At 51.5% G+C, this 27,687-nt stretch overlaps 1 protein-coding gene across 1 annotated transcript; it reads right to left on the minus strand.

The window, feature by feature from the left end:
- LOC123346790 (E3 ubiquitin-protein ligase TRIM39-like) lies at positions 1 to 27,687 on the minus strand. The gene is made up of 5 exons (XM_044984249.1): positions 27,265 to 27,687; positions 18,949 to 19,044; positions 14,368 to 14,390; positions 14,172 to 14,272; positions 1 to 1,058 (listed from the first exon to the last, which is right to left on the minus strand). Exons 1-5 carry the CDS (start codon positions 27,685 to 27,687, stop codon positions 499 to 501), a joined length of 1,203 nt encoding a protein of 400 aa, XP_044840184.1. The 3' UTR covers positions 1 to 498.

The following is a 27,687-nucleotide window of genomic DNA, read 5'->3' on the forward strand; positions in this document are numbered from 1 at the left end:
AATTCCACAGTTGAAATACAAATGACGTTATTTAGAGAAGTTAAATTTCAATATAGATTTGGGGGAAGAATAAAAAAATAAATGTAAATAATTCCATTTCTAAAATATATGTTTAGATGCTTGTTTTTTAAATACTGTTGAAATGTAAATTAAAATATTCTTGTATTTACACCTAGTTACAATAACATTTTCTAAATTAGAATAATCTTTTTTTCTTTTATATTTTATATGGAGATTTCACAGGGGTAGAAAATTCTCACAGGAGTGAATGATCCCCGTCCGTCACTATCTGCTACTCATGGGGCAGGGGATGGGGAAAGGTGAGGGCTGGCGGTTGCCAAGTGTCCAGTTTTCGACTGGAGCCTCTAATTGAAAAGGGAAACGGGCAGCATCCTGTCCACACAAAAAGACCAGTTGCCTGCAGTAACTGGCCCCCACCACTGGGGGCGGGAAGAGCAGCAGGGCTGGGAGGGGCCAGTCTATGCCGCGGGGTCACTGTCAGGGACAGAGATTCCCTCTGGCCTGAGCTGGGACTGGGCAGATTATCAGGGGAGTTGCGTTTTTACCCCCAGCGTTGGGACCAGGATAGAAATAAGGGCGGAGCTTCCCGGAGAAGGTGTCAGTGAAAGTGAAGAGATGGGACCTGTCAGTCACATTGTAAAACGAGACCTCACCCACCTCATAGTCCAGGAAAATCCCCACCCGGCCGGGCCTGACGCTCATGGGGAGGGAGGTCCAGGGGGATGTGAGGGCCTGGTATCTCCCATCCCTCAGCCACACAGACCAGAATCCATCCTCGGGTGTGAATGTGACCTGCCCCTTCCTGCTCACAGATTCCCTACAAACCCCCAGTTCCCACTGAGTCTTGTCTCCCACCTCCACCTCCCAGTAACGCCTCCCGCCCGTGAACCCTTCAGCACCCAGGACACAGGGATAAGGATCAAATCTCTCAGGGTTGTTGGGCAGATCCTGGTGTATGTTTCCACGTCTCACATGTTTCCGATCCTCAGACAGGATGAGTTTGGGATTTGCCGTGTCTTGATCTAGAGTCACGTCCACTGGGGAGAGAGTCACAGAGTCAGGGCCGGGGGCAGGGGCTGGTCACTGGGATCAAAGGGAAATTAACCTGCCTCCCTGTTAATTGCTGGTGGGGGTTGTTGCCTGAGGGAAGTCAGGGCCCATCTGCCTTTGAGGAGACAATGAGCAGGGAAAGGGCAGGAGGAGCTGGGGAAAGGATGGGAAAGTGTCTATGCAGGCGGGGGAGGGAACAGGCTGATGCTGGAAGAAGAAAGGGGAGGGGCAGGTGACAGGACTAGAGGGGTGAGGGTAGGGTGACCAGTTGTCCCGATTTTATAGGGACAGTCCCGATTTTGGGGTCTTTTTCTTATATAGGCTCCTATTACCACCCGCCCCCGGTCCCGATTTTTCACACTTGCTGTCTGGTCACCCTAGGTGACGGGCAGGCACAAGGCAATGGGTGTGTGTGGGGGGGGGGGAAGGAGCGAGCACCAGGAGGACCGAGGGGGGTGAAGGGAAGGGCAGGTTCCTGGGGGTCTCAGGGGCTGAGAGGAGGGGTTGACACCAGGGCAGAAGAAGGGGACAGACCCCAGAAAGCACAGGGAAGCAAGGGAAGGGGCTGGCACCAGGGGACAGAAGGATGTGAAGGAAGGGGAGGGCTCCAATGGGGCAGGGCAGGGCTGGCTCTAGGTTTTTTCCACCCCAAGCAAAAAATCTGTGGCTACCCCTGCTTTTTAACAAACCCCAGTGTTAGGAAGAAATTGCATGTGGAGAATCGAAAGAATTTGATTGGCATCACATATTGTATAGAAATGCAAAACCCCCATATAAATAAAAATCTGCCATTCTGCCTTCCAATGTTGGTTCTACTCTCTTTCATTGAGACAAGAGGGAGGAGTGCAATTAGCACTTCATTAGCACTTAAGTAACCTAAAAATATCAAAGAGAAATTCAGAAAGTCAAGCCACATGAAACAGTTCTGTTTTAGGGTTTTGAGAAAATGTGGTCATTGGTATATTTTGTTGGCAGGAGGAACCAGAAGTAACTATGCATTAGATCTACTGCCTTTATGTCCATTGTGGGATAAAGTTGATAAGTGGGAGGATCCCCACTGGTACAGCTGTGTGAATGAATATTTCCTCTCTAGGCCTCTCTCTCCTGTCCCCTCTCTGCTGCTGATGTACTAAGTCTCTCTGGGTTGGAGCAGCTGCCTGGAGTAGTTTTTCCTGTGAGAGACTTCGGCTTTGGCTACACTTAGCGCTTCAAAGCGCTGCCGCGGAAGCGCTTTGAAGCGCTAAGTGTAGTCGGAGCGCCAGTGCTGGGAGAGAGCTCTCCCAGCGCTGTCCGTACTCCACCTCCCTAATCACACTGGTGCTCTGATCACACTGGCGCTTTGCAGTGCTGCAACTTGCAGCGCTGGAGGGGGTGTTTTTTCACACCCTGCTCCAGCGCTGCAAATCTGCAAGTGTAGCCAAAGCCTGAGTAAATAAATGACTGTTGTGGAATTTTAAGAAGTCAACATCTCTCTTCCTAGATCTCTTGCTTTCTGCTCATGGAGAGCAAGCGAATCCACCCATACAAGCACAAACCGTGCTGAACCAGACTAGGGAGAAGAGGCTGAGGATGAATCAAACTGACAGAACCAAACGTGACCTCCTCGTTCACCACAGCAATCTCCGTTTACACTTGCAGTGGGGATCAAACCGTTTCTCCTATTTTTATTTCACTTTAGTATAAATCTCACCTCCTCCCGTTCCCCGCAACCCCAGTGCTCCAAATGCACATGGAAGGCATAAGGATTAACCCTCAAACCTTATACCTGGAAAGGGATGGGGATCTAGTAAAGAAGGTTCAGGCAGAGGAGCGGGTGTGGGGGTGCTTGGGGGCTCTACACTGGCGGAGAAGCCGGGTGCGATGTACTTGCGGAGGAGGGTGGAGGAGGAGAGGGGGTATCAGGAGGGTTGTGGGAGAAGAGATGCAGGGAAAGCGGGGAGGTGTGGGAGGAGAGGGCTGGAGAAGGGTATAAGGTGAGAGGTGCGGGTGAAGGGAGAGTACAGGGGAAGGGGTGCAGCGAAGGAGCGATGGGGTGAGGTACAAGTGGAAGGGCTGTGAGTGGGATGGGGAGTGCAAGGGCTGAGAGGGGCAGGCGCTGACAGCTGCTTCCCCAGCCCTGTGCAGGCAGAGCTGAGAGGACGGACACTGACCCCAGGTGCCCGAGCCGCAGGAGTCCCCCAGCAGGGCAGTATCCCCCACTGTCCCGCTCGGAGCCGGGCTCTGCCTCTCCCCGCCCCGGTGCTGTGGGGGCCCGGGGCAAGCAGTGCGGGGCTGAGGCGGGGGAGTTGCGTGGCAGGCTGGGTCCAGGAGCAGGAGGGGGCGTCGGCAGCTCCTTGGCAGCTTGGGCTGCCCAGCCACTTGCCCCATCAGCGCGCAAGCCGGGATCCACCCACGCCCCCTGCCCAGCCTGGCAGCGCCATGCACAGCCCACTCGGGTAGAGAAACACCGAGCCGCTCTGGAGAGACTCAGAGCAGCAGCAGTGGCAGCAGCAGGACCCCTCCTCCCTCCCTGCATCTTAGGCCCCACTTCCCTCCCTCCCCGGCTCCTCACACACTCCAGGAGCCCTTCTCACTGCCGCAGCCCAGGGGATGATGCTCTGGCTGTCCAGCAGCAAGGCTCTGGTCAGGGCCGGCTCCTGGCTTTTTGCCGCCTGAAGCAAAAAAACAACAACAAAAGGGTTGGAGTGCTGCCCCTTGGAAACTGCCGCTCCAAGCACATGCTTGGAGCACTGGTGCCTAGAGCCGGCCCTGGGTCAGGGGGAATCAAGGGGAGGGACTGGTGTCAGGGGAAGGGGAGGATGAGGAGTGGGGCAGTTGCCAGGACCATGGAGGGAGGGAATGGGCAGGCACCAGGGGGACAGAGTGAGGCAGGAGCCCAGGGGCAGAGAGGCTGGCTAGGGCAGGGGCTGTCACCAGTGGGTGGAGGAGGGGCAGGTGCCAGGGGGCTGTGGGAGATGTGTGTGAGCAGAGGAGCATGTGCCAGTGGGCAGAATGGAGTGATGGGAGGGGTGGGTACTGGGGGGTGAAGAGGGAAGGGGAGGAGCATGCATGAGGGGTGTGGAGTATGTGTGAGAGGTAGGACTGGTGCCAAGGGAAAGAGAGAGATGAGGAGAGAGATGGGCACCAGGGGTCCAAAGGGTGGGCTAGAGAAGGAGAGGGTGGCACTGGGAGATTGAGAGGGAAGGGGCTTGCACCAGGGGACACAAGGGATGAACAGAGGGGCAGGCGCTAGGGAGGCAGAGGGGGAGTAGAAGGATGGGATGGCACCAGGGGAAAAGGAGGGAGTGGGAGAAGACACAGGTGACCAGGAGACAAAGAGGGCTGAGAGGTAGGACAGGTGCCAGAGAGACATGAGGGGACAAGGGGTGGGAAAAGCCCCAGGGGGCAACAGTGGAGCGAGGGAAAGGGCAGTCATAAATGGGGAGAGAGATATGAGGGGTGAGTGCAAGGAAGACAGAGGTGGGGCAAGGGAAGGGGTAGTCACCAGGAAGAATGGGGGGGGATGGACTTTGAGCAGGGGGTTAGACTAGATGACCTCCTGAGGTCCCTTCCAACCCTGAGATTCTAAGATTCTATGAGAAGAGGGGCAGATGCAAGGAGGGAAGAGAGGAGAGGGCAGGCACCAGGGGGCAGAGGGAGGATGAGGAGAGAGGCAGGACCCAAAGATTAGGAGAAGGTGAAGGGAGGGGCAGACACCAAGGGGCCCAAAGACGGGCAAGGGAAGGGGTTTGCACCAGGCAGGCAGAAGGGGCAAGGGAAGGGGCGGGCACCATGGAGGCAGATGGGGACAATGGTAGAGATGGGCCTCAGGGGGGCAGAGGAGGAGTGAACAGAGGGGCTGGCACCAGGGCACTAGAGGGGGGTGAGGGGCGCAGGTTTCAGGGAGGCAGAGGGTGAGGGGAGGGGATGGGGGAGAACTAAGGGGAAGGTGGCTAGGGGAGGGGATTCAAGGGAAGGGGCAGGCACCAGGGGGTGGGGGCAAGGGAACGGGCTTGTGCCAAGGGGAGAAGTGAGAGCCAGAAGGAAGGGGCAGAAACTGGGGGCAGAGTGGGGGAGATACAAATGTCTTGGGGGAGGACAGTAGTGGGGCATGGGATCGTGAAAGAACCAGGGGAAAATGGGGAGGTGAGGGAAGGTGAGTTCATCAGTGGGTGGAAGGGCAAGGGAAAGGGGAAAGGGTTTGTGCCAGGGGACTAGAGAGGTATGAGGCGAGGGATGAAAGACAGGGGGCAGTGGAGGGTGAGCATATGGACAGGCAGCAATGGGACAGGGGGAGGGGCAGGTGCCAGGGGGACAGTGGCGAGGCATGGAATGGGACAGGCACCAGGGAGAACAAGGGGCAAGAGCAGGTATTGGGGGCAAAGGGGCCAAGGGATGAGGGGGGTGCCAGAGGGGCAGGGGAGAGGCAGGTGCTGGGGGACAGAAGAGGGAAAAGGAAGGGACAGACAGGAGGGAAGGGAGTGGGGAGGAGTGTGTGCCAGGAGAGGAGGGGTGAAGAAGAGGTGGGCCGGAGGAAGGCAGGGGGTGGGGCAAGTCATGGGTTATGCGGGCAGAGGGGTGTGAGGAGAGTGGAGTCAGAGGGGCAGAGGGCCTGATGGGGGTGGGCAGCAGGGATGAAGGGCGCAAGGCGAAGGGCAGGTGTCAGGGGGCAGAGGGAGTGAGGGAAGAGGTCAGCACCAGGATGGTGCGGCGGGTAAGGGAAAGGGCAGGTGCCAGGGGGATTGAGGGTGTTGAGCAGAAGGGCAGACACAGAGAGCAGAGGAGGGGAGGGACAGGCACCAGGGGGCAGAGAGAGGCGAGGAGAGAGGCAGGGCAGGTGGGTAGAAGGAGGTGTTAGGAGAGGGGATGAGGAGGGGCAGCAGTCAGAGGGTCAGAGTGGGGCTAGAAGAGGCGTGGGTACAGGGGGGTGAGGGAAGGGGCGGGTACCAGGGGTCAGAGAGGGTGGGGAGAGGGATGGGTACCAGGTGGGGCTGAGGGGGGTGAGAGGGGTGGGAGACAACACAGTAGAGGAGGGTGAGGAGTGGGGGGGCATGAAGGGGCAGAGGGGTGAGGGCAGTGGCAGACACCGGAGGGCAGGTGGTGGGCGAGGGGAGGGGTGGGAGACATGGCAGCAGAGGGGGAAAGGGGAGAGGTTCTTGCCAAGAGGTAGGAGCGGGGTGAAGTGATGGGAGGGCTCCAGGGTGCAAAGGATGATTGTGGGAGGGGGGCAGGTGCCAGGATGGCAGGGGGAGAAGGGAGGGGAGTTCCAGGGGGCAGAGGTGGGTGGAGAGCAGGGGCACATGCCAGGGAGATAAAGTTGGGGGGGAGAGGGGAGAGGCCCAGGGCAGCAGCAAGAGTTTGGGGGAAGGGGGAGGGGGAGGGGACAGGATAGAGGCAGGGGTCAGGTGGACACAGGGGTTGAGGGAAGGGTAAGGGAGGGGCAGGTGCCAGGGGGTAGCGGGAGGTGAAGGGGGCAGGTGGGAAGGTGAAGGGGGCAGGCCCTAGGGAATCTCTGTTGCTTTGGGGCCGTGTGTAGCTGGTTTGTTGCTAAGAGTAGGTTGGTGCCATCCACACACACACTGGGGGTGCAGCCCTGCACCACGGGGCGCAGCTGGGACTCTCCATGCTAGGGCACGGACAGGGTGTCTGTGCTTGCTGGAAGAGGGCAGAGTAGTTGGGGGATGGGAGTTGCGGGGTTCTGGGGGGAACAGGGGCCATTGCTAATGAGGCTGGGGCAGTGGGGAGGGGAGGGGGCATTTGCCCACTTACTACCCCCTCCATCTGGGATAAGTTGCACCGGATGCCAATCCCAGTTCACACCTGTGCAATGTTTCTGCATTAGTGGTTTGCATAAGGGCACCAACATGCCTGAGGCACTGCTGAGCCAGGGGCCGTAACCCCTCCCCTCACCGGGGTTATGGATCAACAATTACAGGGTCACAGGACCAGGGGAGCTGGCGTCTGGACTCCCAGGTGGGGCCTGACCCACTGGGCTGCAGAGCCAATCTGACTCATGCTCTGGCCCAGGGCCCATGGCAGTGTTTAGATCAGGGGTAGGCAATCTATAGCATGTGTGCCAAAGGCAGCACGCGAGCTGGTTTTCAATGGCACTCACACTGCCCGGGTCCTGGCCACCGGTCCGGGGAGGGGGGCTCTGCATTTTAATTTAACTTTAAATGAAGCTTATTAAACATTTTAAAGCCTTATTTACTTTACATACAACAATAGTTTAGTTATATATCATAGACTTATAGAAAGAGACCTTCTAAAAACATTAAAATGTATTACTGGCACGCGAAACCTTAAATTAGAGTGAATAAATGAAGACTCGGCACATCACTTCTGAAAGGTTGCCGACCCCTGGTTTAGACACAGGGGGTGTCTTCAGCAGGAGCGATTGAGGGAGCCCCACATCAGCAGTTGGAGCCTTCACCTGAGAGGGGGAGACCCACATTCTAATTCCTGCCCCACATCACAGGGGGATTGAACCTGCGGCTCCCAGCTGAGGGCCCAGCCACTGGGCTAAAGGCTAGAAGGGAAGTGGCGGCACCTTTTTCTGTTCATTGAAACTATTCAGGAAACTCAACATGGATTCAGAATAAGGATGTTTGGGGGTCGACCCCAAATATAATTTTTCAGCAAATAAACTGCCCCCAAAATTACACCCAGCTCTATTTCAAACTGTCCCAGCAACTTAGGAGCCCAAATCCCAGTGAGTTGCAGTGAGTGACTGTCAACATCCCCAGAAACACACAGGTACGGGCAGGGCAGGCTCAGGACATCAGCTATGACACACTCCAGAGCTGCTGTTAAATTTGCCCTTGGTAGAAAAATGCCCCCTCGGGCTTCCATAGCTCTTTTACTGAAGGCTGTGGGAGAAAGGTTATGGCCAGTAAGTAATTACTGACACTAACAAGGAGCTAGTCTGAATGAAAGAGACCTTGGAAGAGACTAGCTGCAGATTTATGTGAATTCAGGGGACATCATTACCTGGTAGTCGTGGACTATTTTTCCAGGTATATAGAAATAGTGTACTTGAAAGATGTAACACACCAGAGTGTTACAGAGGAACTGAAGTACACTTTTGGTCATTTCAGGGTTCCAGAAGAACTTGTGACAGAGCATGGACCACAACTCATTGATGTAGAATTTAATTTATCCAAACAAAATATGATCTTCCTCATATTACTAGCAGCCCAGATTACTCACAAGCGAATGGAGAGGCTGAGAGAGCTGTGCAGACAGCCAAGAATATCCTTCAGCAGGAAGATCCATTCTTTGCTCTACTGAGTTACAGATCAACACCAATAGCAGCTACTGGATATAGTGCACACAACTCCTGAGGGGAAGACAACTCAGAACTACCCTCTCATCTTTGGAAAAGAATCTATCTCCAAAGTTGCCTGACAAATAGAGAGTAGCCAAATTGAATAAAAAGACAAAAAGAGCTTACAAACACTTTTTCAACAGACATCATTCAGAAAACTACCAGGCCTAGAACCCTGAGACCATGTTTGTGTCAAACTGGATGGAGAAAAAGAATGGAATACTCCAGCTGTTGTAAAGAAAAATAATTCAACACCCAGGCTGCATGTGATCAAGACTAAGAGAGGAGAGTTCAAGAGAAACTGTCAACATCTACAGTTTCTTCCTCAGAAAGAACAATCAACGGAGCAAACTTTACAGATAGTGGATGCAGAACAAGATGACTCAAGGATTCCAGACCGACTATAGTCAGTCATTGGAACTAATGGACAGCCAGATGACCAAGCTGTTACCTGTTCGGGCCGTGTAATTAGAAGACCAGCACCATTCAGACCTAACAGACTGATCTGCACTGAACCTCAAAGACAGTGTGATAATGTAAGTATTATAAATGGTAGGAATGTAGAATTTAAAGGGGGAGATGTAATTGAATGCTAAACTGTATTATGCTGTTCAACCACTAGGTAGTGCTGTGTGTAAAATACGATATTTAAACTGACCTCAGCCATACTTGGCAGAACATTAAAGGGTTTTGTGATGAACACATCTGGGGTGTATCTGGCTGAGAGGGAAGCTCTGAGGGGGAGGAGCTGCCAGAGATGACAATGACAGCAGCAGCTGTAGCAGGAGAGAATCCTGGAGAGCTGTCCCGGGCTGGAGAAAGTGGATGCAGAGAATAAAGGCACAGTCTGAAATGACTCCAGCTCCAGGAAGGAGGGCTGCAGTCATCTGATTCCACGATGGAAACTAATCCAAGCCCAGATCCGGGAAGGACTGAGGGTTCCTGACTTGGGGACAGTGAGGAGCTGGAGTAAGAGCTGGAGGCTGGAGCAAAGTGAGGGAAAAGATTTTATTTTGGGGTTTACTTAGATTCAGAGTGGACCCCAGTAGGGGACTTTTTTCTTAGATCTTTTAGACTGTGAGGCATAATTTAAGGAGTGCTGAAGAGGGTAAACTGAGGCAAGATGATTGCCAAGACATCCTGAAATGACTGAGGGGTGGTAACTGAGGACGCCACCCCATGATGAGTCTACAAAACTGGAACTCATTTAACAGAACTGCTGCCCCTTCTCCATGCAGACAGAGCCTCACTCTCTTCGATCTGTCTGCGTGGGCCCCTCACTGCAGCATCTGACCCCAACAGAGCCTGCAGCACAGAGTGGGAGCCTGGACCAAACACAGCACAGGGTTTGGGCACCCACCTGGCTTCCAGTGTCCCTGTCCCATTTCCCTGGCTGCTCCCCCTCTCCCACAGCCTCTAGCTCCCCCCGACCTCAGGCTGCCTCTACCCTGTCTTGTTCCCTCGGGGGTGACCCAGGGCCCAGCATGGAGCCATCAGGGTCACTACAATCCTGTCTACCACCCCCAGAAGACAGGCACAGGATGGGCTCTGGGAGTTGCTGGCCCCACAATAGGACCCTCATGCCCCCTCCCCCAGTGTTTGCTGCTGCTTTTGCTGGGCCTTGTCTGCACTCAGACCAGGAGCCCTGTGGGGCCAGCAGCCCCTTGTTCTGTCTCTGCAGTGCCTGGCTCACTCGTGGGCGCTATATCAATAACACTCACTGCCCAGCCCTTAACGGCTGTGTGACAGCACGGGCCCTTCCCCATTGCACACAGGGACCCTGGGGTGCAGGGAGCCTTGGTTACTCTGCCCCACACATTCACCCAGCGACTCCCCTGAGCTGCCGGACCCATGTCCCTGGGGTCAGAGTGTGGGCAGTCGAGAGGCACTGACCGGCTGGGGCTGCTGGGGTGGGAGGAAGAAAAGGGTTAATCCCAGCACAGTGGCACTTTGCTGCCCGGCCCTGGCTGGTCTCTGACCTCTGGGTGCAGCACAGGACGTGTGTCTCTGAGCAGGTCCCTGCCCATTCACCCGGCCATTTGTCCCAGACACAGAGAATCCAGGTGCAGAGGTGTAGTGAGTCGGTGTGGCTCCCCTCCTGCCCAGCAGAAGGAGCGCCCCTGCAGCCACCCAAGTGGGCGGAGCCACCGACGCCTGTTCCCGCCCCCCGGAAGTCAAGGGACGGGACAGGAAGTATAAAAGCCGGCCGCCAGAGCTCAGTCAGGGCCCAGCCGCCGCTGGGAGCTTGCAACTGGGAACCCTCCAGGACCCGAGGCAGTTGCCCTGACTGGCCGGAGCTCCCCGACACGCACTACAAGGAGGAGCCGACGGAGCCTCCCCGTCCCTGCTGTTACCCGGAGAAGCCGCCCGAGCACGCCTGTCCGGACTTCCCTGAGGAGCTGCCGGACCTGCCACCAAACCCTGGTCGAGAGGAGCCCATGCTGGTGGACTGGCCTGGAACCAGTGCCACAGACGAGGTAGGCCCTGAGGGGGAAAGTGGAAGTAGCCCGGGGGTAGCTGACCCCAGTCAGGCTGAAGACACATACGAGCCGCTGTCAGTGTGTTGCAGTCAGGACCCCACTGACCTGCAGCAGTGATAGCCGCTGCTAGGGCCCCGGACTGGGACGCAGTGGAGTGGGTGGGCCTGCGTCCCCCCTGCCACCTCACTCACGGGTGGCAGTTTTCCCTCTCACCCAACGCTCAGGTGTAAGGACCTGGGCCTATATACTGTTTGCTGCTCACCCCCTGCCCCAGAGGGCCTGAGCTGCCTTGAACGGTGTGCTGTTGCTCAGCCCTTGTAACAGAGGACCTGTAGTGAGTCGGTGTGGCTCCCCTCCTGCCCCCAGGAGGGTCGAGCCCCGGCGCGAACGATTACACAAGAGAAGGAGCAGTCCCAGCAGCACCACATTGGCCCTGGCACACACTGAGCCTGCGAGCGCAGCAGCAGAGGCAGCAGCAGAGAGAGGGGCTCAGCCATTGAGAACAGCAGGGTCTCCACCTGCAGGGGAGGGGTCAGCGCTGGGACAACAGGCCGGGCTGGGAGCTCTGGCAACGAGCGTGGTGCCAGCACCAACAGCCCTGCTGGAGATTCTGGGCCTGGCCAGCCTGGAGCAGCCAGCGAATCTCTCGGGGCTGGGGGGCTGCCCAGGATGTGGTACCAGGGGGTGGCAGGAGGCTGGCCCCTTTCCTAAATGAAGAACCAAGGAGAGAGGCTCAGGATCATGACAGCTGTGCCCAGACCCACAGGCAATAGGCACCAACTTCCCCTGTTCCTGTGGGGTGCTCGACCCCGGCTCCACCCAGGCCCTGCCCCCACTCCACCCTTTCTTCCAAGCCTCCACCCTCACCCTGCCTCTTCCTGCCCCTGGTCCACCCCATCCACCCACTTCTTCCCACTCCTGCTGTTCCTCCTCCTCCTGCACACCACCAGCCGAACAGCTGATCATGGTGGGTGGGAGGTGCTGGGGAGAAGGGGTAGGCGTTGGTCCGTGGGGCTGCCAGTGGGTGTTGAGCACCCTCTATTTTTTCCCTGTAGATGCTCTGGGGCTGGAGCAGCCACAGAGTTGGTGCCTATACCCCAGGGGGCTCATCTTGCTGTGTGGGTGGGAGGGACAAGGGGCTGAGGTCACACGAGAATATTCTTGAACAGTGAGGGATCCTGTGGTGGGGGCAGTTCATGCTTCTGCCACTCACTCACAGTCCCATGTTCCTGGCACCACTTCAGGTGCCACTTTTAATGCCCCTGCAATGATGGGCAGCCTGGTGTGATGGATGGGATGGGGACCAGAAGACCCTACTCTAGGGCAACAGCTGTAACTGCTTCTTAGCAGTCTCCCAAGAGAATAACAATGTTATTGAGGGTTCCACTTTACCACATTCCTGCATAGAACCAAGGCACTTCCCAGAAAGAGAAACCTCACTCAGTATGGTTACATCTGCTGAAGGGAAGCATCAAACCACCCGATCCCCTGAACAAAAAGAAATGCCCAGAGAAAGGGTCTGAAGGGAAACAAACGTTAACGTCTACATCCCAGTCACCACTTTCACAGCTCCAGGATGTGCAGTGCCACACTCTTCCCATTGCACTACAATGCAAATCCTTAACTCTGATCTCAGGCTTTCCCCTGTGACAATAACATGTCTCCCTCCAACCCTCCTCATTTACCGGTACGTGGATGAAGGGGAAGGAAAAAGAAGAACTGGTTAAAAAAAGATAAATCTTTTTGTTTGTTTCCTTCTTTCAAAAGTTTTCAGTGAAAACCTGAACAACTTTTTCTCAGGTTTTGTTTCAATGACAAAACAAAAAATCTGGTAAAAATGAAAATTTTCAAAATTACTTTGCAGAAAACATTGTTCTGGCAGGCATCACCAGGTGGTGCTTTTACACCCAGTCTTCAGGTTCTTAGCATTTTTGACCAGCTCTAGTGAAAACTCTCAGAGCTGGGCCATTTAGCTGGGGTGACTCCTCCCTGGGCCTCTCTGTGGGGTCTGGGGCTCTCCTCAGGCCAGGGGAAAGGAGAGGGGACAGGCAGAGTTGGCCCTTGGCTCAGGCTCCCTCGCACATCCTGTCTCCAGGGGTGAGCACTGCAGGGACTGCCAAGAGAGAGGCAAAGCAGCAGCCAGCTGGTGCTGCAAGCAGGAGTCTGAGCAGCCTGTTTCCTCCAGTACTGCAGGCAGCTGCAACAAGCCACTGCTCATTCTTGCTGGGAGTGCCAGGCCTGGAAAAATGCCTCTAGCTGTTCTTTCTCCCCCACCTCTGACAGAACTTATATGGCATGTGTTGGTGACTAAGATGTCTTGTCAGTGCTGAATATGGCAACCCTCACTGTATCTGTAGGAGGCAGCATTGTTCAATGGTCAGGGCAACAAACCAGGAGACCTTAGTTCTGTTCCTGGCTCTGGTCTTACCTTGGGTGTGTCTCTGTGCCTCAGTTCCCACTCTGGAATGCTGGGACAATGAAAACTTCCTCTTTTGTAAAGCATTTTGTGAGCTGTGGCTGAATAACTCCATATAAGAGCCAAGTGTTGTTCCCTTTCTGAACGATATGTAATGCTCACAGTTCACAGCCCCTGGGGACCGAGCAGTGATGGGATTTTCACCAGCAATAAGAGGTGCTGGTGTGCAGCAGGAACCTCTGGCTTGAAGTGGTTTCCATCATATAGAGCAGGGGTCGGCAACCTTTCAGAAGTGCTGTGCCGAGTCTTCAGTTATTCACTTTAATTCAAGGTTTTGCATGCCAGTAATACATTGTAACATTTTAAGACGGTCTCTTTCTATAAATCTATAATATATAACTAAACTATTGTTGTCTGTAAAGTTAAGGCTTTTAAAATGTTTAAGAAGCTTCATTTAAAATTAAATTAAAATGCAGAGACCCCAGACTGGTGGCCAGGACCCAGGCAGTGTGAGTGCCGCTGAAAATCAGCTCCTGTGCTGCGTTCAGCACCCATGCCATAGGTTGCCTACCCCTGAAATAGAGGGTTTACAATTTGGTTCTCAGCAGCCCCACTATACAAACAGTTCCAACACCACTGCAGGAGCTGGTACATTTACTTCACAGGCTTTTTCAAAGTTAAATTATCAAAGGCAGAGTCCCTGAATGTAAGTGCCCCTTTTCCATAGGGGGCCCAGTATTAATGTATTGGCTGCTATATATCATAGCACTCTTAGAACCTTCGGCTGGAAGAGCTCAGAGGAACCTAGCACATGGATTTAGGAATGGGGAAAGATGGGTGCTTTTCAGGTTGCAGATAGGAAAAGCTAGAGAGGCCTGCTGCATTAGTTTTAACTTACCTGTGAATTCCCTCAGCACTTCCATCATGCCGGGGACTCCGTACGCATTCTTCAGTTCAGCAGCACTGAGCTCTGGTTCTTGAAGCCTCACCTGCTCACTCCTAAGGAGAACACAGTCCCGTTATTGACGCTCAGCACAGGTACCATTGCAATGGGCTTGATAGAAATTGATGGTAAACTGAACATGGAATCTCACCTGGCCAGTGTGTCCTTTACATCCTAACAGGAGAGAAAGTAAATAAGGAAGTATTAGTGTTGTATGGTTCAGCTGTTCTGTGTTCACAGAATGGCCAGTTAATTTTCTCTGTTCCCTGAAACTTTAGAGACAGGAAAACAGCTGCAGCTCTGAGTTACATGAAGATGTGTTTATAAATAGGTAATAGCTGAATGGTGTATGATTACAATGGTGCTGATGCATAACTCCAGCTCCAGAGAAGTGCAGACATGTGTATGACTCATCAGTCACTAACGGTACCAGAGGGTGCACTGGGTCACTAAATGGTTATTAACTATTTGCAAACAACAATAAGTGAAATTTAATTTTCACAAAAATATTGTGCTGAGCTGCCAAAATAAATCACAAGATTAGAAAAAGCCACTGTCTAAATCATGCTTATGCAGATGTTAAACAGCAACTGTACTGCAAAAAGTGATGGTAAAACTAGCCTCTAGAGCTGCAAATACAGACGTTCCCTGACTTAAGCCTTGCATATCTCAAATTTTGCATAAGTCAGAAACATATCTCCGACCATTACACAACCCCTCCCCCCCCCAAAAAAAACCAAAAAACCCTCCTATTTCTAGCTTATGGAGCTAACTTGGGGGCCACTCCAACCGTCCCACAAGGTGCTCTGCTCCACCAGCTGCTCTACTCCACCAGCTGTCCCTTGAACCACTCCAGTTGTTCCCACAAACTGCTCAACTCCACTCTGCTCCACCCACAGCTCCAACTGTCCTGCAAGTTGCTCTGCTCTACCAGCTGTTTATCAATATATATCTTCAGGCTCCCCCACTAGTTAACACAATACTCAGTGATCTCAGTTCAATAATTTTAGCTCTTTTAGTGGTTTCAGCTTGTAGTAGAGGAGCCCCAGTGCTGGTGCACTATTGACCTAAAAGGAATACAGCTCAGCAGCCTCTAGCTAGACTCCTAATTGAATCAAAACTAGGTCTGCTATTTCACAGTGGGAAAAGAAAAAAGAGAAAAATTGGTGTGCCAGGCCCACAAAATGGACTCCTCAGAAACACATACCTATCCCCAACTTTTCTCACTGCTCTGGGTTTTGGAACCCATGTCCCTTGTCTAGCGAGTGCTCCTTAGTTGATGGTGAGACCCTCTGTCATAAAACAGTCTCATAGTCCTTCATTCACATAATCAGGGTAACAACACTTTATTGCTCCTACCCCAATAACCGAGAAATTGGGGATCCCACAGCTGTCAAAGTGACCATTTTGGGCTGCCGTGGGCTCATGCTAGGCGGAGTGGGTGTGCCTATGCAAACAAGATCAGCCCCCTAAGTTCCTTTCTGCACTTGCCATAATTCACCACCAGATGTCAGCGTAGAGCTCATCCTGACTCTGCTTACAGTAAATAAAAATATTTCAGGTTCTGTTCAAAAGCATCTGGTGGTCAAGATTTGGCCTATGATCCACTTATTGACTACCCTTTTTTTAGGGGCAGGGATGCATCTTTCTGGATACTGGAAAGCATCCAGCACAGGGCGAGTGCTACCCTGATAGGAACATTAAAACCAGTCAATGGGAGCTGGGTGCCTAACCTGTTTGATGCTTTTGAAAACCTCACAAGGTGCCAATCTGCATTGCTAGGCACCTACATACTTCTGAAAATCTGGCCCTAAGTCATTCTTCAAAATGAGAGGTGGCCTTCCAAGTCACTTAGGTGCTTTTGATCATTCTACACATAGGCGCTGACTCCATGGGTGCTCTGGGGCTGGAACACCCATGGAAAAAAAATAGTGGGTGCTGAGCATCCACTGGCAGGCCCCTCCTCAGCATTGAGCCCCACTGATCACCTCATCCCCATCCCCCTGGTGCCTCCCACCAGCCGCCATCAGCTGTTTGGTGGCTTGCTGGGGGAGCAGCGGGGGGTGGGGATGGGCCTAGGCAACACACAGCCCAGATGCGGGGAGTGGAAGGGGCGGGACAAGTCCCCTCCAGCCACTGAGGCTGCTCTGCAGCCCTGCCCAGTGGCTGCCTGAGAGCCTGGCTGGGGAGGTGACTCCTGCTCCCTGCCCAGGCTCAGGTGCTGGGTCCTTAGCAGCTGAGCCGAGCGGGGAGCAGGAGTCACCTCCCCAACCAGGCTCTCAGGCAGCCGCCAGGCAGGGCTGCAGAGCAGCGACCGGGAGGGGCCAGCATTAAAATCATCTTCCTCCTGGGCTCCTGGGGAGCAGGGAGGGCAGCTGAATGTGCTGGGGGAGGGGCAGGGGCAGCATGAGGACAAAGCACCCCCCCAGCAGGTAACATGGGTCAGGGAGAGCACTGGTGGCCCCAGGTCTGAACACATGGGGTGGACTCATGAGACCTGCCCTTTTGCTCATGCCCCCCCACTATGGGGAGGCACCAGTTGAATATGGGGCACCCTTGGGGGAGGGTCAGAGCAGGAGGAGGTGGGGCATTGGGGGAAGGAGTGGAGTGGAGGCAGGGCTGAGGATGGAGCAAGGGGTTGAGCACCCTCTGGGAAATCTGGAAGTCGGTGCCTTAGGTCCTTAACTTTCGGGAGCCAAATTTGAACATTTTGGCCTAACTATTGCTAATAATGGTGTGTAATACTGTGTAAATCTGTGGCACTACATAATAAATAGTAAATCAGTAAATAATAATGATAATATGGTGGTGGTGGGAAGACAATCTGTGTTTGTTCCCGTGGTTGAGGAAAATCAAAACTAAAGGGGAACTTTGTATAACTCACCTGCAGCAGCTCAGTGGCTGGTTGCTGACACTTCTCCTCGATCTCTGAGATCAGCTGCTAAAGAGAGGAGCTTTGCTGGGAGAGTTTGGTGACATTTTCATTTAGTTTCTTTAGAGTCTCCCTCTCCTCCTCAGCCAATCTCTGGAGAAAGAGTTTCTTTTCTGCATTCAGAAGCAGCTGAAGTTTCTCAAATTCAGACAAGATTTGCTGTCTCTGGCACTTTACTCTTTCCTTTAGTGAATAAAAATGAACAAACCAACCCATAAATATCAGCAGAATTATCAAGCATATAAGGCCATTTTTGGTGAAGTACATTAGATTTGAATGAATGTTCACAGATTCATATTTTAAGGGCTGAAGGAACCATTGTGATCATCTGCCCTGCCTGGCACCGGCCAGAAAATTACACCAAGGGGTTCCTGCATCAAGCCCATAACTTCTGAGTAAATAAATAATCAGTGAAGCAGGGGGACTGGACTCTGTGTCTCCCACTTCCTAGGTGGATACCCCAACTTCTGGACTATAGACCCAGGCTCTTTTACGCTCTGCCCAAATGACTGTACAAGTATTTACACACAGTGGAACAATTTCAACAGAAGAGACTTGCCTTCCCCCCACTCTCCCCACAACTCTCCTGAGAGGTGTGAGATTCCCCTGTTCCAATCCTTTCTCCCCCTCAGGCCAAGAAGAAAATCTCCCACATCCCAAGTGAATACTCTAACCACTGGGCTAAAAGTTATAAGAGAGGCACCATCTACCCCTACCCTATTCATTGTACAGGGGGCTGAGGCTATTAAGCCAGTGATTTTCCAGGTGCCTAAAGCTTTGGTGTTGTAATAGCTAAGTCCCATTGTGGTTCTGAGCCAGATTTACCTTCAAATAACAATTACATCCTTAACTCTGCCCCACTTGAGACTACAAAACCAAAACTCATATTTGGGAAAAAGCAACTCCCACCACCCCTCCTTTCATTACACTAGATATTCACCAGGAAATGCAAAATGTCCATAAAAGGAAAGATGGGAAAGAATTAGCATCTAGAAACCAGGTCATCCTATGAGGGTGGGGGATACAGTCTCCAGAACCTCTTGATCAAATGCCCATAAATTTGCCCCATGTATTCCCTCAACAAACAGCAATTTTCAAACCAATCTGAGCATGCCTGTGGATTGTAGAGCACTTTGAATAGCAGCTTTAAACTGAAATGGTGTTTCAGCCTTAAGTATGGTGCAGAAAGGCTTCCCCTAAATGTGTGCCACTCCATTGGACTCACTAGGGCCGATTCCCCTCTCACTGACCCAGTGTAAATCAGGGGTAACCCTATCCATGCTAATGGGGCTATAGTAGTGTAAAGCTGGTGTGAGCGAGAGCAGGGCTGTCCCAATGAGCACAGGCAATGTAAAATCAACTAAACCAGAATGGCTGCATTTTACACAGACTTGACCCTGGTGTAAATGCTGACACAAGGTGTGAGACAGGGAAGAGTCTGGCCCTCTACCTTCCTAGGTGTTGCAAGAACGACTGGGCTTGATCCCAAAGGGGCTTCTACAGTAGAAATGCAGATAAATAAAACATGGATTTATCTGGGCCTCATTTGCATTTTGAGTCAGTGTAAATCAACCCATTATTGTTAAGTGTCATGAAGATTTGTTAATTTTACACTTCTGTTCCCCTCCATACCCCTCAGGTTCAACATTTTATGGAATTAAAGTCTGATTATAATAATAAACAGGGTTTATTTGTTTTAATGCTATGCTGGTGTTGTCTTTTTTTTTATCGAGATCGTCTTGGGAGTTCTTTAAAACACCTAAATGAAATGAGAGATTAAACCAAACCACAGACACTTACTTTCCACTCTTTCGGTTTATTCTGCTCCTTGGATTTCAGCTCTGAAATCTCCTCCTTCGCTTTCTTCAGAAGCTCAATGTCTTTGTGGAGTTTCACCTGTGGGAAAAACGATGTCTGGGGAATTTTGCTGCAGTGGGTCAGAGCTCTGGGGACTCTTCACCCATGGGCGGCAGAAGGGCCTTGTGGCCAAGCCCGGGCCTGGCAGTGAGGGGATCTGGGTTCTGTCCCCAGCTCTGCCACAGATAGGGCTGATCTGGGTAACCTCAGGGCTCTCTGCAGAGCTGTCCTATTAGGTCCTCAAACAGCCCAGTCCAAGATTCAGGGTGCTGCCTTTCTTCCCACTTACCCTACACTGCTCTGGCATGCCTTGAGAGGCTAGGAAGAGGGGCAAGTGAGGTGGTCAGCACTGGGGTTTGTGAGAGGGGCTCAGGGAGTAGAGGTGTCATAAGGAGGACATTGCCTACACAGAGGAAGACACCTCAGTACCCAGGAAGCTGAAGTGATCACCTCAGAGCTCTGGTCAGCCTGAAGTCCCTGTGGAGCTGGTGAGACAGCACTTTCTCCCCACTTTTCCTGACTGTCTGGGGGTGGGGGAGTGCCAGTTAAACACAAAATTAGCTCCAATCCCAAGGAGGGTTTGAGCTAATGAGCAGGTGGGAGGTGGGGGACCAGACTGGTAAATTAGGAAGGAAATCAAAGAAAGAAGGAAAGGCCTTGGGTGAGGGGCCAGAAGAAGCTGCTTGGAGGAGAGGCAGCTGCTTGCAAAAGGGGACTTGTGTAAACTCTTATCCTGGTGCTGAGACTGTGAAACTGATACTTCATCCTGTGCATACATTGCATGACAGCACCAGAACACAGCCCACAGACAGGCTGGACTGGCCCAAGGGGCTAGAGGATTGCACTGGCATGGGGCAGGGAGTCTGCATGCATTTAGCCTAGGGTGGGACTGGGCAGGGAAGAGCTGTGTGCTGTGCCAGGGTGAGGGAGTCTGTGTAACCCCTGCTAGAGAGCCTGACCAGGTCTGCTCCTGGCTCTCTCTGGGTTAGAGAAAAGTGTTGTGCTCTTGGCACATGTGGTGCTTGTTCCAGGGGTTAACTCGACCCGCTAGGAGGGAGAGATTGTGTTTGTGCCAAGGTGTGTGTCTGGGACCCCTTCCCCAGCACTGGGAACCCCACGGTCACACCTTGGGCTCCAGCACATGGCACTGGAGCGAGCATGAGCATCACACTGGCTTTTAACCTGCTTCAGCCAGTTCAGTGTTATATCCTTGGGGGCAGCCGGTTTAGGAAGAAATCACTTGAGGCCAGAGAGCAGACAGCTAACAAAACTACCATTTTATTTACAGACACAGAGAGCTCACTCAGCTGGCTGAAGCTGGCTGAGCTATCCCCTAATAATCTAATTCAGTTGCCATAGGAACAAAAACCATGACAACCAAATACACAACATATTCCTCCCCCCCAATAAGAACATCCCCTAAATAAAACACACACTAGACTAGAGAAGGAGGGTAGACTGCCTCCATTCCCGGCTAAACCCTGGGGATTATTTTGCCCCATAACCGTGGGTTCGCCCTAGCTAAAGATCCAGCCGCTGAGGAGGCCTTCTGTCTCTAGGTGGATTACGGCGAACTTCTGGTGTTGTTGCACCCAAAAGTACCATATCAGCTTGTGCTGGGCAAAGGAGCATCTCAGCCGCCGGCAGTAATGGAGGAGAACAGTCAGGAATAGGTGATTCGTGATTCGGTGTCTCACCAGAAGAGGTGAAGTCAGACCCCTCAACTGCAGATGGGTCCTGAGGACTGGCATGACCTGGCAACAGCTGATCTACATGTCGCCGCCAGGTAAGATTCTCTGCAGTCCGGACTGTGTAGGAAACAGGTCTTGTTTGAGTGATGACTGTGGCCGGGATCCATTTAGCTCTGGAAGTATAATTCCGAGCCAAAACTGGCTGTCCCGGGCTAAAGGTTCGGTCTTTTGCTCTGGGTGCCCGTCTGATGACTTGATATTGCTGCTGATGTTGCACAGTTTGTCGGGGTTCAGAAGGTTTCAGCAGATCAAAGCAAGTGCGCAGCTGTCGTCCCAACATTAGAAAGGCTGGGGATGCCTGGGTCGTAGCATGAGGTGTGTTTCTGTAGGAAAGTAAGAAGGTATCCAGATGCTTTTGAATGGAGTGTTGTCCCCTTGCTGATTTCAAAGCGTTTTTCATTGTCTGCACAAATCTTTCAGCTAATCCATTGGTGGACGGATGATATGGTGCTGACGTGATGTGGTGTATCCCATTTGCCTTCATAAAATTTTGAAACTCCTCAGAGACGAACTGCGGTCCGTTGTCACTCACAAGTTGTTCTGGCAGACCAAAACGACTAAAGAGTCCTCGTAGTTTTTGTATAGTACTCTCTGCAGTAGTGGACTGCATTATAGAGACTTCTGGCCATTTAGAATGGGCATCTATTGCCACCAAGAACATGCTTCCTTCAAGGGGGCCAGCAAAGTCAACGTGAATACGTTGCCACGGGTTTTCAGGCCAGTCCCATGGGTGTAGGGGTGCCCACTGGGGTGCATTCCTCACACCCTGACATGACATACAAGCTTTTGCCTTCTCTTCAATAGCACTGTCCAATCCAGGCCACCAAAAATAGCTTTGAGCAATTTCCTTCATGTGCACTATTCCACAGTGACCGGAATGTAGCTGTTCTAACATCTGTGATCTCGGTGGTGGTGGAATAATGACACGTCTCCCCCACAACAAACAACCAGATTGGACTGATAACTCCGTCCGCCTGGACATGTAGGGAACAAGGTCAGATGAGACCGGAGAGGTTTGTCGAGATTTTCCATGCATCACCAGGTCCATAACTTGGGACAATACTGGGTCAACGTGGATTGCCTTCTTTATCTGAGTAGCAGTGATGGGTGTATTCTCTACCCGTTCAAAGTAGAAGATTTCCTTTTGGGCACTATCTTGATGTTTGAGTGGCAAAGGCAACCTTGAGAGGCCATCTGCATTGCCGTGCAGAGTGGATTTCCGATATTTGATTTCATATGTGTGTGCTGAAAGTAACAATGCCCAACGTTGCATACGACTAGCAGCTAATGGGGGAATGCCTGTGTAGGGTCCAAAAATTGACGTCAGAGGTCGATGGTCTGTGAGAAGAGTAAACTTTCGCCCAAACAGGTACTGATGAAACTTCCGAATTCCAAAAACAATTCCTAATGCCTCACGTTCGATTTGGGCATAGTTAGTTTCTGCTTTGCTTAGAGTGCGTGAAGCAAAAGCAATAGGTCTCTCTTCTCCCGAAGGCATAATGTGTGACACGACTGCTCCCACTCCATAAGGAGAGGCATTGCAGGCCAATTGTACGGGTAAGGATGGATTAAAGTGCGTTAGAACTTCAGAATTTAGCAATGCATCCTTAGCTTTGTTAAATGCAACATCACAGGCTTCAGTCCACTTCCAGGCCTTGTTCTGCCCAACGAGCTCATGAAGTGGTTTTAGCAGTGTGGCTAACTGTGAGATGAACTTTCCATAATAGTTCAGTAGTCCTAGAAACTAGCGCAGATGGCTTACATTTCGAGGTGGGGGAGCCTCCACAATAGCTTTAACTTTTGCAGGGGCCTTATGAAGACCTGCAGAATCAATGATGTGTCCCAAATATTCAACAGAGGGCTTGAAGAATTCACACTTGTCTTTGCGAACTCGTAGGCCATACTTTTCCAGTCTTTGTAGGGTAGCCTCTAAATTCTTTAAGTGATCCTCTTCATTTCTTCCAGTGACCAGGATATCATCCAGATAGCACTGAACTCCTGACAAGCCACACAAGATCTGGTCCATAGCCCTCTGGAACAGGGCGGGAGCAGATGTTATTCCGAAAGGTAGGCGACAGTATCGATAAAGCCGCTTTTGAGTCACAATAGTCAACAGCTGTTGGGACTTTTCATCGACGTGCATCTGTAAATATGCTTGACTCAGATCAATCTTACTGAACTTCTGTCCCCCAGCCAGGCCTGCGAAGAGGTCATCGATGCGGGGAAGCGGGTATTGCTCTGCACACAACACTGGGTTGACAGTGACTTTAAAATCACCGCAAATCCGGAGAGAGACATCTTTCTTCACTATTGGAACGATAGGAGTGGCCCATGAGCTATGGGTAACTGGTATTAGGACTCCATTGGTGACCAGGTGCTCCAGGTCTGCTTCAACTTTTGGCCTGATGGCATATGGCACAGTTCGGGCTTTCAGATATTTTGGTGGACTGCCAGGTTTAACGTTCAATGTCAGAGTGATTCCCTTCATACTTCCCAAATCATCTCCAAAAAGAGCAGCATGTTTCCATAGTATAGGGGTTAGACTGCTATCTTCTTTAGTCATCCGGTGCACTTCTGCCCAGTTCAGTTGAATCTTCCCAAGCCAAGACCTACCCATTAAGGCTGGGTAGTTACCTCTCACCACAAACAGTGGCAATTTAGCTCCACCTTAACATCAATAGTGCCCAACATGGGCACAGCTTCTCCCGTATACGTCTTCAGAACAGTTTTTGTTGCCTTAAGCGGAAGATGCTGTAGCTTTTCTTTATACACAGTCTCGGAGACCAGTGATACGGCTGCACCAGTGTCCAGTTCCATGCGTATAGGTTTGCTATCCAATAACGGGGTTACCCAATATTCATGTGAGCCGACTGCCAAAGACAAAACATGCAGTGACACTTCTTCTTGCGCTGAGGTGTCATCTTGATCATCCTGGGTCTGCTCTAGGGTATGCAAGGTTCCTCTTTTTGTCGGCCAGACCACAGGCCTCTTTTTCTTTTGTTTACAGGCACACTCAATGTGTCCCTTTTTGCCACAGTGTCGACACACCAGGTCCTTACACCAGCATTCTGATGCCTGGTGACCCGGCTTACCGCAGCGGTAACATTCTTGACTCTGCACCGTTTTGTGGGTCAGTTCTTGGGACACTTTTTGCACCCTAGGGGATGCACCGATGTATTGCGCCTCCCTTGTAGACAGTTCCATGGAGACAGCAATATCAACAGCCTTCTGTAAGGTAAGCTGAGCCTCTGTCAGTAGGCGCTTCCGTATAGCTTCACTGTAGAGGCCACACACTAACCTGTCACGCAGGGCATCATTTAACATCTCTTTAAATTCACAGTGTTCTGCTAGCTTTTTAAAAATTGCTACAAATTGTACAACTGTTTCCTCTTCCTTTTGGTTTCTTTTGTGGAACCTATATCTTTCAGCAATTACCAGTGGTTTTGGGGAAAAATGGGACCCCAGGATTTCCACAATGTCACTGTAAGATTTAATCTCAGGCTTAACAGGGTGTAGTAAGCTGCATAGCAGGGAGTAGGTTTTAGCCCCTACAACACTTAAGAATATTGGCACCTTCTTCGCTTCTGTAATGTCATTTGCAATACCAAAAAGCTCAAAACGCTCAGTATACACATGCCACTGCTCTGTATTCTCATCAAAAGGTTCCAGTGGCCTGGTCAGAGTAGCCATGATTTTTAGTTTCACTTTTACAGTCAGTGTAAACAAGCAGTATTTTTATTTGTTTGTTCTGTACCTTGACTTCTACTTCCTTCTTTTACTGGAACAGCACCAGGATCCCATCCATCGTCACCACTTGTTATATCGTTGGGGGCAGCCGGTTTAGGAAGAAATCACTTGAGGCCAGAGAGCAGACAGCTAACAAAACTACCATTTTATTTAAAGACACAGAGAGCTCACTCAGCCGGCTGAAGCTGGCCGAGCTATCCCCTAATAATACTCAGTATTCACTCTAGCAGAACACTGTGAATTTAAAGAGATGTTAAATGATGCCCTGCGTGACAGGTTAGTGTGTGGCCTCTACAGTGAAGCTATACGGAAGCGCCTACTGACAGAGGCTCAGCTTACCTTACAGAAGGCTGAATACTCAGTAGCCATAGGAAGAAAAACCATGACGACCAAATACACAACATTCAGCAGCTCTGTCTGTGCCAACCCTGGGCAAACAAACTCCTCATATGGTTCTTGGGTGACGCATACAGGGCCTGCTCCCCTTAAACCTCCTGGATAAACTCCCAGTGGTGTCAGTGAGGGCAGAACTGGGCCTGTCACCTCTCTGTGCCTTAGGTCCCTGTGCAAAGCAAGGAAAACAGGGCAAGGCTCTGCGGCTAGATCCACTGGTGTCTGTGTGGGGCTCTGTGAGCCTGGGATGGGAAGCCGCATGCTGTATGCAAGTACAAAGCATTATTGCTGCTTTAATTTCTCATAAGAGCAAGTGCCCATGGGGGAGTGAAAACAAGAGTCAGAACGTTCCTATGTGCCCTGCATGGGCTGGGGGCTGCCATGCAGAGTTTCAAGTCAGAGACATATTAATACATTCAGTGGGTGAAATCCTGGTCTGATTGACATCAGTGGGGCCGGGATCCACAAAGTGACTTTGATATTGTGACTCTCAGCATTGCAATGACTATCTTTTAAGCACCTCAAATACCTCTGGAACAACTCTGCGATCCACAAAGCCTGAGTTAGGGGCTAAGCTCCCTGTACAATGACTGGGGAGAGACAGACACCTTAGATTGAGATCCATAAACCCCAGCATGCCGGGGAGGGAGCTGCCTAAGGCAGACAATGGGAGATGCTGATGAGAGGTGCCCTGAGCCCCACCCCTTCAGGGAGATAGACACCTAACTCCAGGCTGCAGGGAGGCACCTATCTCTGCCAGCGACCCCCAGCCAGGAACCCGTTTCCTGGAGTCAGGTAGTTGGACACCCAGGCCGTTTCTTGGGGGAATGAGCTATGAGCCTTCCTCACTCTGCACAAAACAGCTAGAGGAGGAGGAGGACCCACCCATTTCATAACCTGTAGCCCAGTGGTTGGAGCACTCACCTGGGATGTGAGAGATCCATGTTCAATTCCCCCCTTTCTGCCTGACGATGAGAAAGGAGATCCCTGTTCTAATACTACCTCTCAGGAGAGGGCTCTAACCACTGGGCTACAGGAAAGTCTAATGAGGAAAGTCTTAAGTCAATGTGGAACTCTGCCAGAGAATGTTGTGAAGGCCAAGACTATAACAAGGTTCAAAAAACAAGTAGAGAAATTCATAGAGGATAGATGGGCAGGATGGGCAGGAATGAATCCCATGCACTGCTACAGACTAGGGACCGAATGGCTGGGTAGCAGTTCTGCAGAAAAGGACCTAGGGGTTACGGTGGACGAAAAGCTGAATATGAGTCAACAGTGTGCCCCTGTTGCCAAGAAGGCTAATGGCATTTTGGGTTGTATAAGTAGGGGCATTTCCAGCAGATCAAGGGATGTGATCATCCCCCTCTACTCAGCACTGGTGAGGCCTCATTTGGAGTACTGTGTCCAGTTTTGGGCCCCACACTACAAGAAGGATGTGGATAAATTGGAGAGAGTCCAGCGGAGGGCAACAAAAATGATTAGGGGGCTGGAGCACATGACTTATGAGGAGAGGCTGAGGGAACTGGGATTGTTTAGTCTGCAGAAGAGAAGAACGAGGGGGGATTTGATAGCTGCTTTCAACTACCTGAAAGGGGGTTCCAAAGAGGATGGATCTAGACTGTTCTCAGTGGTAGAAGATGACAGAACAAGGAGTAATGGTCTCAAGTTGCAGAGGGGGAGGTTTAGGTTGGATATTAGGAAAAACTTTTTCACTAGTAGGGTGGTGAAGAACTGGAATGGGTTACCTAGGGAGGTAGTGGAATCTCCTTCCTTAGAGGTTTTTAAGGTCAGGCTTGACAAAGCCCTGGCTGGGATGATTTAGTTGGGTTTGGTCCTGCTTTGAGCAGGGGGTTGGACTAGATGACCTCCTGAGGTCCCTTCCAACCCTGAGATTCCATGATTCTATGAATGGTGTCCCTAGCCTATATTGGCCAGAAGCTGGGAATGGGCGACAGGGGATGGATCACTTGATGATTACCTGTTCTGTTCATTCCCTCTGGGGCACTTGGCACTGGCCACTATCGGAAGACAGAATGCTGGGCTAGATGGATCTTTGGTCTGACACTGCCAGTATGGCCATTCTGATGAGGGGCTCCCTCAGTCTCTCCTGTTGAAGCTCTTCCACTTTGGCTAATAAAGGGGCTCTGAGGATCGCAATGGCACCTATAACTGGGACTTAGGTTCCTATGTATCTTTGTGGATCCAGGTCTGGGAGTTTTCCATTAATTTCAATGGGACCAGGATTTCACCCAGTATATTTAGAAGACTCCAACCCGTCATGGCTAAACTCCATGTAATTTTAAAATTAAACTTCTCCTGCAGTGATTTAATGTCTCCTGACTATTTAGAAATAAATAATGTTTCCTACCTTGTATTCCTGCGCAGCCTTCTCGATGGGCACCAGAGTGTGAGATCCGTGCTTCTGGGTTTTATCACAAACCAGACAGATCACCTCACCATCATCTTCACAGAACAGCTTGTGTTTGTTCTTGTGCTGCCTGCAGACTGTCTGCTTTTTTCGATCTTCAAGTTTTATCCCTAATTCCTGGATATTTTCCACCATGCTGGCAAACTGCCTGTTGGTCTGGAAATTCTCTTTCTTGATACTTTTCTTGCATTGTGGACAGAAAACTCCCTCTGTTTCCATTTCCCATTTTTCATAGTGCTCTGTGATACAAACTCTGCAGAAGTTGTGTCCACAAACTATGCTCACTGGATCCTTGAAGTAACCCAGACAGATGGGACAGACCGCTTCTTCCAGTAGCTTCATCAAAGGATGGGCAGAGGCCAT

Source organism: Mauremys mutica, chromosome 12 (genome assembly GCF_020497125.1).
Source record: "Mauremys mutica isolate MM-2020 ecotype Southern chromosome 12, ASM2049712v1, whole genome shotgun sequence".
Taxonomy (NCBI): Eukaryota; Metazoa; Chordata; order Testudines; family Geoemydidae; genus Mauremys; species Mauremys mutica.